Source organism: Haliaeetus leucocephalus, unplaced genomic scaffold (genome assembly GCF_000737465.1).
Source record: "Haliaeetus leucocephalus isolate CR32 unplaced genomic scaffold, Haliaeetus_leucocephalus-4.0 Scaffold184, whole genome shotgun sequence".
In the NCBI taxonomy this organism is placed as follows: domain Eukaryota; kingdom Metazoa; phylum Chordata; class Aves; order Accipitriformes; family Accipitridae; genus Haliaeetus; species Haliaeetus leucocephalus.
In genome coordinates this window covers 12,713,626-12,727,843 of record NW_010972620.1, presented here as the reverse complement: position 1 = coordinate 12,727,843, position 14,218 = coordinate 12,713,626, and the positions used below count along the sequence as shown (strand labels likewise).

At 37.1% G+C, this 14,218-nt stretch overlaps 1 protein-coding gene across 2 annotated transcripts in view; it reads right to left on the bottom strand.

Moving 5' to 3' along the window:
- BTAF1 (BTAF1 RNA polymerase II, B-TFIID transcription factor-associated, 170kDa) overlaps window positions 1-14,218 on the bottom strand; it is a 49,745-nt gene that overhangs the window by 18,509 nt on the left and 17,018 nt on the right. For both annotated transcript variants that reach the window (XM_010564912.1, XM_010564911.1), the window contains exons 5-19: window positions 13,672-13,835; window positions 13,242-13,378; window positions 12,477-12,588; window positions 11,152-11,220; window positions 8,527-8,616; window positions 5,911-6,006; window positions 5,521-5,697; window positions 4,827-4,967; window positions 4,567-4,691; window positions 3,261-3,381; window positions 3,080-3,184; window positions 2,689-2,838; window positions 1,917-2,059; window positions 1,577-1,751; window positions 889-1,092 (exon numbers count right to left, since the gene is read on the bottom strand). In XM_010564912.1, the coding sequence (XP_010563214.1) occupies window positions 889-1,092; window positions 1,577-1,751; window positions 1,917-2,059; window positions 2,689-2,838; window positions 3,080-3,184; window positions 3,261-3,381; window positions 4,567-4,691; window positions 4,827-4,967; window positions 5,521-5,697; window positions 5,911-6,006; window positions 8,527-8,616; window positions 11,152-11,220; window positions 12,477-12,588; window positions 13,242-13,378; window positions 13,672-13,835 (2,009 nt within the window). The remainder of the gene's footprint in view (window positions 1-888; window positions 1,093-1,576; window positions 1,752-1,916; window positions 2,060-2,688; window positions 2,839-3,079; window positions 3,185-3,260; window positions 3,382-4,566; window positions 4,692-4,826; window positions 4,968-5,520; window positions 5,698-5,910; window positions 6,007-8,526; window positions 8,617-11,151; window positions 11,221-12,476; window positions 12,589-13,241; window positions 13,379-13,671; window positions 13,836-14,218) is intronic.

Below are 14,218 nucleotides of genomic sequence, written 5' to 3'. Positions count from 1 at the left end.
CCTTTCAGTGAAGAGATTTTCCTAATATCCAATCTAAACCTCCCCTGGCACAACTTGAGTCCATTTCCTCTCATCCTATCGCTTGTTCCTTGGGAGAAGATACCAACACCCACCTCACTACAACCTCTGTTCAGGTAGTTGTAGAGAACGATTGAGGCCTTCCTCGAGTCTTCTTTTCTCCAGGCTAAACAACCCCAGTTCCATCAGCTTCTCCTCCTAAGACTTGTGCTCTAGTCACTTCACCAGCTTTGTTGCTCTTCTTTGGACATGCTCCAGCACCTGAATGTCTTTCTTTTAGTGAGTGGCCCAAACCTGAACACAGTACTCAAGGTACAGTCTCGCCAGTGCCAAGTACGGGCGGACGATTACTTCCCTAGTCCTGCTGGCCACACTATTTCTGCTCTATTTTTGCTTACAGAGCTTTTCATGTCAAGAGCTACTTTCTGTTAGCACATCTAACACTGATGTTTTCTGACTGAAAAAGACAAAACAATTGAGCAGCCAGGAAAAAAAACCCCCACTTTTAAAACATGACTGGGGCGTCAGGCAGAGAAGGTCTAGAATCTACAGTTTATTTACTAGTCTTTTGAGAGTGGCAGGTTCCTGCCTGCTTTGTTTTCTTCTGTGTAGATTTCAATAGTGAATCTACACCCGGAATCAGAACACTCAATTTCTTCTCCTGTTAAGTATGTACCTTGCATTCTACTCAATGTTTGGCATAGTCTGTAAACACCACAGGGAAGTGGTATCTATTACATATCTCATGTCAAAGGATGCATAAAGTCACCACATTATTTCTGAAAGTTATTGTCTGTGTAGTAATTATGCTGAAGATGTATTTCAAGACAAGAATAGATCTGAAGGAAGGGCAGGCATGCCTCTACTTACCAGCTCATTAGCTTGATCTATTGTAAATACACTGCAGTTTACTCTGTTTCCAATGTCAATGTGTGCATCAGCTAACAAGGAGATGAGTTGTTTACATTCATTCTGCATTCGTGTAAAAGGAACAGCAATTTCATCATAATAGAGATGTTCAGAAAGAACCCCAAGTAAACGAGGTTGCACACAAATGGCCACAGTTCTACACTCCTATAACAGGAAAAGACATGATTTGTATTTGAGTAATCACAATCTTTTGTTTGGTTTTGGGCACTAAACAGAGCAATCTAGCTACAAAAATCCAGTTTCCAGAGGCACCATTAACATTTGTAACCTGTATTATTAAAGATTATGAACAAAATCTTCAGTCTGCCACTAGAACAGAAGTGATAGCAAACACAGGGAAAACAGTCATGTTAAAAGGAATCATTGACCTTAGGTAACATGCGTCTTGAGAATAGACTTATTTGTAGAATAAATGTGAACATATTTACTGATTCATAGTTCTGACAGTTGGCATTTAGCTACCAAGTAACATATTCCTCCATTGTCTAACAATCAAGATTTTAGTATTTAGATGTATAAATACCATTTTAGCTTATCAACTGAAATTTTATTTCAAGCTAAGTAGCAGACAACAAGCTGTGGATTAAGATAGTAAGTAAAATTTATTTTTGCTACAGAAACATCCTACCTTTTGCAAGGCTGCCCACTCACAGATTACTAATGCAACACTAATCCTCTGCAAGGCAGATTTAGAATTCAAGTGGAAGAGCAGTAGCTGAGCTAATGATTCAGCTGGCTTTATTTCTTGAGTAACAGTATTTACACCTGGGTCACAAATGCAGCAACAAAGTGCTCCCAGCAACCTGACAAAAGGAGAAAGAACAGTCATTTCAGTGTTAATTACTCTGCAATTAGCAATTCAAAATCAAAATGCCAAAAAAGTCTACACAATTAGATTGACAAAAACACTATATAATGAAAAACATAAATTGCTTTTAAATATTTTTTCAGATTTCCAGTAAACTGACTTTGCTGCCATCATCCGAGCTCGCATGACAACATAATCCCTGGTTGCTGGATCTTCTGCAATGCTGTCTGCCCCAGCAATATATTCCTGAATCACTTCCTTATTCTGGGTTTGACCTTGACGCAGTTTAGCACCTGCTTTTTCCTATGGAATAAAGTTGGGAGAGGTTGAAAGTAAATGTGTTTGTAATAAAAAGAGATGAATTCATATTCCATAACATTTCCAATAACCATCATATCCTGCAAAAGTTGGACTAAGCCAGAATGTTTCTTGGATAAACAGACTTCGTAAAGTAGTTAATCATTGTAAATCACCTCTCCACTAATAGTATACTATGGTCCTATTAAATGTATGATATGGTTCCTTCACTATAACATTAAAACTAATACTCAACATATAACTGATAAACTGAGCCCACAGAGGAAAAAGGAAACCTTTTTCAGCACATTTTCAGAAATAACATAATGCTTTTAGACTTAACTCAGTCCTGCAAATAGATGGTTTTGGAACCATGATGGTTGTGGAACCATGTAAATAAAAACTTTATAAAGCATTCACAGGGAGCATGCTATGTGACAGAACTTTGAACTCTCATGGAAAACCTGACAAGAACTATTAGGCTCTACAGACTTGAGGTTTGTGAGATAGGCTACATTTGGAGTTGCAGAAAGGCACCACCACTCCCCTTTAGCACCTTTAGAACACGTCTTTATATACAGCTGATCAGTTTCCTACTCTCCCCAGAACAGTTAGCGAGGTCACATTTCACTTACTTTTGATCTGGTTTTTACTTCTAGCAACATGTTTAAGTCAATGGGCAAATGAGACGGCTGCATCATTAAGCAGAGCCAGGCTCCCATCCATGGACAAGCAGCTGCAACCACATACTGTACAGACGCCTTGTTTAACAGTTCCAGCCATACCTTGGGAAAGAACCATAGTGGAAATCACAGCAAATTTCTGTGGTCTATGTAAGATCATATACATGCTGATAAACTGTAGAAACCATCCTGTTCTCCTTCACTCTATAGTAAAGCATCACATAGACCAACTACAAAATAATTAACACAAACACACTATTCTTTATCTGCACAAAAGTGCAGAGGATACAAAAGAATAGGGTACACAAACACTATGTATCTAGGCCATGAGTCATGCAAATACCTTGTGAATAAGATCCAGAATTTCTTGGTTGCTTTCTAAGATACAAAATTGAAATATGTGCCTCAACATGTCTTGCAGAATTGGAGTCAGCCATGTTGAAGAGCTCTGAAACAAGGATATCGTATGATCAAGCAGATTCCAATGTATATCCCAGTAAAACACTAATAACTTTAATTCTTACCTGGTCTTGGGTAGACAGCAGGGTGAATAATGTTTCCAGTGCTGCTTTTCGCACAGAAGATATCGTATGATGCAAGAACGGCCACACACGTGGGACCAAAACTGTGAGTGATTGCTGAATACTAGTATATGAAGGGAAGATGTAGAGGCAGTGACAGGGGGAAAAAAAACCAAACACACAGAGCTAAGTTAATTTTGTTTATCCTCAGTTAAAGTTTTATCCAAAAGAAAGCTTTTTAAAAAAGAAAAGTATTATTGCATATGCTTGGTGATTTTAAATGAAGGATCAAGTTACTACAGCTTAAACATTTGAAATAGTTCAAATCAGTAACTTTTTTCAGGAAAATACTGTTTTTTCTTACTGGTATAAAGAACTAGTCTATTCAAGCACATACTTTTACCGTGTTGTTTCCTGCATTATATTTTGGGCTTTATTCAACTATTTAGAAAAGAGGTTTTTTTTAGTTATGTTTTGAATTTATTATTAGGCATTTACGAGCTTAGAAATAATTAAAAACAAACTTGGATCTTTTGTGCATGAACTTGCACATCAACTGATGCAAGTAGTACATGCTGAATTAAAGATTGCATTAGTGAAAAAAACTTTATTCTTCATTTTGGATTTGGGCAAAAACGAGCTTCAGCAGTGACAATCATATAGGATGAGAAGGGTATGATGTATAAAGCATCTACCTTGAGTGCAGATGCTGTGAGTTTACTATGTATATTACGAAAAATGTTAACATACTAACATGCAATTCCTTTAATTTGACAGAGTCCCAAACAGAGGAACTAGGCATTGTCTTGAGTCACAGAATTACTGGTTGTGCTATTGATGTGCATTTTCAAGATTGTAGCTTTCTTTAGAACTGTTCCAATAGCAAAGTTCCACAGGCACATGCACATGTTTTAATGTACACATTTTGCTCTCTTATTTGGAGTTTGTCAACAAGGAGCAGACAAACAAGAAGTCTGTGGGCAGGACCACCATATATATGAGTGTAGCTGATATCCTTTACTATTTTAATATTTGCCCAAGATGAATGCAGAGAGAGGGGACAAAAAAAAGTCACATATAAACAACATCTAGTACCTTTTAAGTATTTTGTTGCCTTTTACTAATGTAATGAAAATAGAAGCACTGTCCTAACCTTCACTTTAAGGAAAAGGAAGAGTAAAATTAAAACACTGATTTAATTTAAGCATCTCCTTGGCATATGATTTGAAAGCAACTTTGATTATTCCAATTTGAAAATAACTGGACAGTCAAACCTGCAATACTGAAGCAATATTAATTAAAAAGTTACCTGCATTTGCGGACCTGAGGATAAGTCAGAAGGGAAGAAAGAAGGATCATGATACTGTTTGTGGAAGCTGTCAAGTCATCCAACTCCAGAAGTGCATCCCACAAGGTATTAAGAATAAAAGGCACCTACACAAATAAGCAGAAGAGGTTGTCGTAACAAAAAAAAAAGGAAAATCCAAGTGCTGTCTCTAAGCATTATTTTCTTCACTCAGACCAAAAGTGAACTTTTCAATCAGAATTGATGGAAAACAATTCAGTCACCTTCTGAGATTGAAGTTGAACCAGGCTTTCCACTACTGGTACTAAAGATGCTGCAGCAACAGCTCTGACATCATCATCTAGATCCTGGAGACCTTCAATTATTGCAGGCAACACTTTAGGCAGTAAAGTGTTGATCATGTCCTGCCAAAAAGATCAAAAGCATTTTAAACTTAAAAAGCATATAATGCCCCAACAACTAAGATTACTCTAAGTGTCTGGATAAACCTGTTTGCTATATAAAACAGAAGCTACAGGTCCAAGACTATAATCTAAATATTGTAAGTTACCATTCATGAAGTAAAACCTAAGTTATAAATTTGAATGAGCTGTAACTCAGCTCAGTTTTGGTGTAAACAAAACTCAGTGTTTGCAGAATACCATGAATATACTAAACCTCTGCAGCACTCAGCTCTTGTTAACCTCATACATTAAAGTATCATCAAAACCAGGCAAGCATAGCCTCCGTTTATAATGTTTTGTGCAAGTAACTTACCAAGCTACAACAGTACAAGTTTGCGATACACTTGCAGATTTCTGCAGACTGAATATAAAAATGCAGTCACATCTTATAACCCACATGAGACTGCAGTGCAAGCAAAGCTTGCTTTATCATGCCTATGTACTGTTCAGCCACACCTTCTACTTTGAGCAGAGCTTTTTGTTCCAAAGCTCTATTTGTCATGAGGGTTATTACCTGACGTACTGCCAAAGCATACTTTATTCCTAGGAGACCACCATGTCTCACTTCCCACTGTTCCTGTGTAAGCAGCTTCAGGAGAACATCCACAGTTTTATGAACTCCAGTCTCATTCATATGTTTCAATACTACTCCCAAAGTCTGAGCACAAGTCTCACGTACTGGTGCTACCACCTAGGATAAATGATAAAACAGATTCTAAGTCAAATTTCATACAGAAGAAAGAAACCCATATGCTTAGAGTCAGATGACCAAAACTGCTATACAACAAGGTGAAATTTATGTATCAATTACTTTGTAATAAGTATCTGTGAGCAGTTATAACAGGTCTATGCAGTAGCATGGTACAAAGCATAGCTGATCTACCTGTTCACTCAGACAACTTACTTCATCTGAAACAAAGTCTCCAAATCTGTCTAATGCAAACACACAAAGAAGTCTAATAACCAAGTCTTCTAGCCACTCCTGATGCTGCTGAATCATCTGTAAAAAGAGACAAATTGAACACCTTGACTATATTTATTCATAAATGATTTCTGATATGCTTGCTTTAGCTAAAATTTATGAGATATGACAACATGTTTAAATTGACTGAATATAGTCATCTTGCACAGATAGTCAAGGTAAAATAGCCAGCACTAATTCAGCTCACCTAGCTTATTACAAACATCATGATTTATTTTTTTAAAAAAACCACATAGTACCTTTATCAAAAGGCTAGAGAGCACCTTGTAAGGTACACAAATAATTTTATCCCTACACAGCACACAAAGGTAAGGTCATTCAGATAATCTATACTGACTAATGTCAACATGTCCTAGGCAAGTGTCACGGTTTAAGCCCAGCTGACAACAAAGCACCATGAGGCCACTTGCTTACTCCACCCCTCCCAGTGGGATGGGGAGGAGAAAACATAACAAAAAGCTAATCAGTTGACACAAGGATGGGGAGGGATCAGTCACCAATTATCATCACAGGCAAAGAACAGACTCAACTTGGGGAAAAACCAAAATCAATTTAAGTTACTTCCAATCAAATCAAAACAGGATAATAGGAAGTAAAACTAGATTTTGTAACAGCTTCCCCACACCCCTCCCTTCTTCTCAGGCTCAACTCCACTCCTAATTTTCTCCACCTTCCCCCCTCCAGTGGCACAGGGGGATGGGGAATGGGGATTGGGGTCAATTCATCAGACACTGTCTCTGCCACTCCTTCCTCCTCAGGGGGAGGACTCCTCACTCATGCCCTGCTCCACCATGGGGTCCCTCCCACAGGAGACAGTCCTCCACTAACTTCTCCAACGTGGGTCCTTCCCACGGGCTGCAGTTCTTCACAAACTGCTCCAGTGTTGGTCCTTTTCAGGGGCTGCAGTCCTTCAGGCACAGACTGGTCCAGCACAAGCTTTCCCACGGAGTCACAGCCATCTTTCGGCACAACCACCTCCTCTGGCAGGAGGTCCTCCAAAGGCTGCAGGTGGCCATCTTCTCCACCGTTCACCTCCATGGGCTGCAGGGGGACAGCCTGCCATCTCACCACAGGCTGCAGGGGCATCACCTCCTCTGGCACACCTCCTCCCCCTCCTTCTTCATCGACCTTGGTGTCTGCAGAGGGGTTCTCTCACATTCCACTCCCCTCTCTGCTGCAGGTTTCCCTTCTTAAATCTGTTCTCCCAGAGGCACTACCACCGTCACCGATGGGCTTGGCCTTGGCCAGAGGCGGGTCCAACTTGGAGCCAGGGAAGCTCCTAGCAGCTTCTCACAGGAGCCATCCCTGGAGCCCCCCTCCCCCACTACAAAAACCCCACCACACAAACCAAAACCAGAAAGTTAATTAATCATGTTTGAAGAATATTTACAAATAAACATGAACTATGAAGCAGTATTTCACTGTGGGAGATCCAGTGAAAGGAACTTCCTTTTCAGCCACATCTCCTCCAGGTTTAACAATGCAATTTAGACCAAGCTTGTCTTGAAGCTCTGGCTTCTGTTTATTAGAGACCCAATAGCTCAGTAGCTCTGAATCCCAGAGCAGAAGCCCCATAAAAGCAACTGCTCAGACATCATCTGTCTCATCTCCACTATTTGCCTACTAGATCACCACTTCCCTTGAAAACTATCATTTTAATGAATAAAACTTTCATCATATTATGGATTTGATATTCCCATACATGTGAAAGAATGCATATAGCATGCACAGAAGCCTTTGAAGCTAGCACGGAGTACACATACTCTTTCCATAGATAGTTAAGAAACTGTTTAAAGTATCTTATTATTGCAGCGTGTGTTATTACTACCCCACAATCTCCATGGAACAAATACTACTCCATATGGAAGCAAGAAGAGATAGCAGCTTTGGCTTTCCCTATACACAAAATATGCTGAAGTAGTTTGATTTACATTTGATAAGTGTATCTCCTCATTATTCAACACTCTCTAAACCACAAGCTCTCCTAGCTGCTTTTACAGCAGGGAAGTCAGTATGAATCTGGATGAGATTTGCTATCAGTAAACAAGCTACTACTGTTGGATATTTAAAAAAAAAAGTGTTTTCCTTTTAGATAGACTATTTAAATACTTTTTCTCATAATAACAAAGCAAGCAGATCAATAGAGTCACCTTACTATTTAAGTGACTAGAATCATATGGTCTGAGACACTTCACTAGAGTTACATAATCAACTTGTCAATTCTGTTTCAGCACACCCTTACCATGACCTGAAAACAGTATTTTCTAGTATGGAAGCTAGTGTTTAGTAACTTCACACTCAGTCTACATATTAATGGCTACTTATACAGTAGTATTGTTTTTTGCACAGCCCTTTTAAAAAGAATGTAAATTTTTCATCAGCGCATACAGTGATTTCATCCAAATCATTTTGATCAGACAAATCTCATGGTTTATATTCCTCCAGATCACGCACCTCCTGCAAACCTTAAGTATTAAGAAGTCTGTTTTCTAAACTTCATTTAAGTAACATGTTAAGTCTACATGACTGAAAACGTACCTCCTCTAAAGAGCTATCTCCCATTTTACCACCACTTTTACCATGAGCTTTAAGTATCTCTCTCAGTCCAGTACCTGCACCATGTCGAACCTAGAAAAGTGAAATAAAAAGTAAATTTTTAAATGTTTAGGAACAGAAGATAAAAATAACACTGCATAACTGAAACAATACTTTTTTATTCTTAATAGAGATGTTTCAAGTGCTGCAAAGTTACTAGTACTTAAGACTTGTGGGAAAGGGTAGTATTTTATTAGATCAAATCATATACTTAAATACTTATCTGCCTAAAACCAACCTGTTTTTCTTAAGTATTTGCCAGCTTATGGACAGAAGTAATTAAGAACTGTTTCTATTTTCTAACACAGAAGATATTGTTACCATATTTGCAGTAATGTAGCCAAAGACAGTTTTCATTTAGTTTTACCTCACTGTAAGACACTAGTTTTCAAAGAAAGAGCAACTAGAAGATATTACTGTTTTTAGTAAGTTATAAGCTAAAGAAAAGCAGTACTCTTATTTCTTTATATTTCTCTTTATATTATGTATTTCTATTATTTTTATTAAAACTATTATTTTTTAAACAGAGTTTGGATTCCCACTGAATATTTTGGGGTCTGCAAAACAAATTTCTGAGAATTACTGTTCTGCATAGCTTACAAACCTGCCTTGCTTGGGTAAATATTAAAAAAAATAAGTGAACAAGTGATATGGGAAAGCAATTTATAGCCACTTATATGTTCCCAAACATGAACAGCTGAACACACTAGGAAGAGTTTTGGAAATGACAGACCAGTAGAAAGATGTGCTACAGGCGCACCTGTTTCTCATATTTTTGATATGTAACTGGACTAGTAATTGGCTAAACAAGAAAAGCCCACTCAATAGATACACAGGAAGTTGCAAAAGCAAAGTTCTGAACCAGGTTTTCATTGAGAGGTTTTTACATAGGTTAGAGCAGAACTTGCTCCTTTTCTTTTTTTTAAAGGGCATTTTATACACATGCTTGTTGCTAGTAGAAAAATATATTGTATTTCATTTCATGATAGTAACAACTAGAACTGAGTAGTTGGTAGGTTCTCCCTTAATCAGAATATCTTAGATGAAATGCAAGCATACATGTGCCCATATGTACAGCTCAGTGGTTGTTGATAAAATCTATAAGCAAGCCAATAAAAATCAGCCAGAGCACCTAGTCTTAGAATCTTAATTGTTCACAATACACCAATCATTTGTTTATTTGGTCCAAGGCTGCTTATGAGCTAGTTTTTACAAGCCAAAAGAGGAAGACTTTGCTAGTTAACTTCTCAGCTTCTGCAAACACAAAACAGCAAGACAGACAAATGTATAAAGGAAACAGCAGTAGTAGGATTCATCTTGCCTAACTTCAGCTGCCTATAAGCTAGGCAAGCAGTCTGAACTAGTCATCCAGGCTGCCTTTGCAAGAATATGCCAGAGGACCATTTTATAAACATGTACGTTGAGGTAGTTTAACCTGTTTTTCATCCAGAACATACTGTAATAATGATTCTATATTGATAGACTTCCTTAATTAAGATGCACGCGCCCTGTATCAAATGTACTGAGAAAGGTATGAGAATGTCTGCATTCCAGGAGACAAGTCAACTTTGGCTTCAAATGCAAACAGCCTGCCTTCAAGTAAGGTGAGGCTTATTAGCTCAGATGCAGTGATGTGCCACACAAATGTAATTATCCTTTTTCTGGGCCCAAAATAATTGTGCTAGTTGCATATGATCTATCTCTGTGTTTCCAAGTTTGAGGTCAGTATGGGCAGAGCCAAATTGCTATTACTGAAACTGTGCTACAGATATACCTAAGTATGTTACAGTTGGTGTTAACATTTACTCTTTCAAAAGATCAACATTTTTATAAGTTAGTTGACAACAGTTATTTCCATGTTCTGCTCAACGAAGAAAGACCATTGTCAGCTACTTCATATTTTTGCTTAGAATTGATATCAAAGTTTGTGGAAAACAGTATAAGGACTAAATAAAAGCAGGAGCAGAACAGGGTTTGAATCTTGAAAATAAGTTGTCTAGGCAACAAAAAAAATATAGTTTTTTTAGTTGGTATTTACTATCATTCTGAAAAAAGTTAAAAGTTCATTTTTATAAATGAAGAGAACAACTAATGATTTGTAGCCTACCCTCTATTACCAAAGAATCTTTCCCCCTCCTTTTCTACTAGCTTAGCATTAGACAAACATGCCACTGTTGTCAGCAAGACTCACATGATATTCCTCAAACTCTTGACGAATCCAAGCCTGTTATTTGCTTAGTCTTTTTGACCATCAATTCATGTGCTTTTGTGTTGCTTGTATTTCAATACTTCCAGAATTCTCACTTATCACTGCTTTCCATACCTTTCCCACTCTCCACTTGAGTATACGTTACACATCTGTTTTCATTTCCCCTTTAAACAATTCTTAAAAAACACTTGTTCTCTAAAAGCAGATTTGACTTGGCCATGTAATCCATTTTTATGATTGATGTAATTTTTGATATCTAGCAAAATGTTCTTAAGACCTACACATAAATTTTTTGTGCTTCTCTTGAAGCCTTTCTTTAAATCTATAGTTACACCTTAGATACTGCATATACGTCTTACCTCCCAAGAAGGGTTAAAGAGATCATTGCACACCTCTTCACAAAAGCTTTCCAGAGGCCATTCATTTGCCTAAATTCATAAAAAATTATTAAAAGAGATCAAGCGAACACTTTTTATATTGTATTCCACTTAGGTGAAAATAACAAAGACCTCCAAAAGCTTAAGTATTTTTCTTTGTCACTGGACAGAATTAAAAAAACAACCAGCTTTTTCCCACACTTTAGAAACTTTGCTGATTGGCACTGGATCTTTTAAAAAGCTTATGAAGTTTGTCTGTTAGTAGGGTAACCTCTTCTCTATGGCAATTAATTTTGCTGTTCTGGAATTCAGCCTCCCTCTAGGAACCACACTAACGCAGAAAATTAAGCAAAGTTTCTTATACTCCCCAGTGATTCTTTAAATTTATGAACTTTGCCTTTAAAGAACATAACAGGTAAGTTTCAATTTGAAATTACACTACATAATCAAATTGGGTCAATTTGACCAGTAATAACCACCCTTTTCAAAATACATTCCACATTTTTGAAAACGAGAAGCATATCCACTAATCCCAAAATTTCCACAAGGAAACTGACAAGGCTGTGGAAAGGAAATTATGATACTAATATTAAGTTCACACCATCACAAACACAAAGCATTTGAAAGGCTAGCAACCAGCAGCTATTCAGCTTGCAGTTATCATTAATCTCTCAAATTCATTTTCCAATAAGAATTTAATTACTAACCTATGTCTGGAAAAATGTTCTTTTTGCAGAATACAGACTAATCAAGATAAAGTCTCTTCAAATAAATGTCTATGTACCATTTGTATTCTGGTATAGCATTTCTTAAAATTTTTCAGCTTTTCAGTCTATTGAAACAAATGCAAGTTTTTCTAAGACTAAGGTAATTGTTTAACTCTTCAACTACTAACGACAGAACTTAATTCTAAATTAAGCCTAATTAAAGTAAGGCAAAGATTAAATAAAGTGTACATGAACATTTAGACCAAATTATTTATGGCCCAGTGTAATCCTATCATCTAAGTGTTTAGCACAGTTTTACAGTTTAATAACCTGGTCTGACACCTGCAATCCACATACTCAGGTTCATTTGGGTCAAACTGCTACCGATGGATTACATGTGTTTTCCTCCTCCATGCTATATACAGTTTGAAGCTCATTTGCTTCACTACATATAAAAGTAAGCTGACAACAGGGTTCTTTACTCCACTTCTCTTAATGCTAAAATAACTAAAGAATTTGGGAGCATAAAGGAGTTTTGGTTTACATTACTCTAAGAAACCGAATGATCACTCCTGCTAACAGCAGAACAACACATCATACCTCTTCTGGAGCATTTTCTACCAATGTTTTTGAGTCTGTGGCAGGCTGGTTGATGACAACATTTGCAACTTTTCTTCTCTTTTCTTCTGGTTCCCCATCAGTGCTATCGTTGCTGAGAAGGAACAAGTATAAGTTTATGAACTGAAAGTATGCTTTAGGGGAAATAATTACTTCTACAACTGAAGTTTTCAGATACAATGAAGTGTGACAAGAATACAAAACAAAGAGGTTTAACACTGTGAAATATGCAAAATAGTTAAGTTTATGTGTAAAAAGTTCAGTGAGGAGACAGTAGAATGCTGTCCCAAATTGGCAATCCTTCTCAACCCTTTGGAAGAAATAAATTCTTAAATAAAACTGAGGGAAGAATTTTGTTTATTGCTTGTTATAAACACAGTAGGTACAATATATCACTATAAACTACAGTGAGGAACACAGCATGCATCAGAAAGTTATATCTGAAATTTTTAGTTAATGCTTATCTTCTTAAATCCCCCATTTTCATGCACTATTCTCAAGCTGTATTTAATAACAGGAACAAACCACAAATTTTAACTGTGGCATCCCATTACTTCAAGATCCCTCTGAAGCTAGGTCCTTAACAAAGCTCTACTGGGAATAAGTACAGCATGCAAGCGTTTTATCATCAGCACAATTAGCACATAAAAGACTAAGATGCAAAGACTGTAGAAAGTTTTTCAACACATAAATCAAATCACAATCCCAGCTTAACTGACATAAAAGCAAACCAGTTCGCTATTATACCTCTTCTCATTAGCTTCCACTGCATCTCTGGATCTTTGCTTTGCAAATAGCTTAGCCATTCTTTTGGCTTTATTCTTTTGTCTACTGCTCATACCAGCTCGAAATTCTGAGTCAATTAACTCAGCAGCCTGAAGAGTCTGAAAGAGAAGTCATTCATTGTCAGCTCTTCTTACAATGAAGGTCCCGAAAAATCCTCAAACTCACATTGCTCTCAACTTCCCCAACCCTCCATCATTTCAAACTCAGAACAGCAGTTTGACATCAAATAATACTAATATGCAACTATGGGGCATAAGAATTCAGGAAGCCAAAGCATACCATATTAGACATTGATCAGACTCAAAATATAAGTATTATAACTGCAGAAGCACAAATAAAGCAAACCCACTGTATTATTCCTTGCAGTCAAACAGCCCGAGGTTTTACCTACAGGTTGTTTGTTTACTAGTGAAACTGAAGAAGGAGAATAGTCCAGATCTTCATCATTGAACAGATCTTCAGTATTCATCCCAATTGCAGCACCCATATCTAAGCCAAGTTTCTTTTGTAACAGTTTCCTCTGTCGCGCTATCCTCTCTTTAGGATCAATTTCACCTTAAAAAAAGTTTTTAAAAAAGGGAAGATGTGTCAGATTTCCAACTAGACGTATTATTGAAGATTTGCTCAATGAAACAACACAAGAAAGCCAGGAGTTACAGAATTAAGTTGTACTTGGCTAATACATCAATACAATCTTTTAAACCAAATCACACTGATTCCTAGGAAGACTTTTGCTGCTGCTGGAGCTATACTAGTACTTAAACTGATCAATTTTTAAGCAGAAAATAGCTCATTATTCATTACATTCACAAAATTAAACTACATGATCTACAGAAGTAATAAAACAAGTTTTCCCCAAATTTTTAGGGTAGTACACTTTGAAAGGAGCAAATTAGCACATTAAAAAATAAATCCAGCTACTGACTCAAGAACTAGTG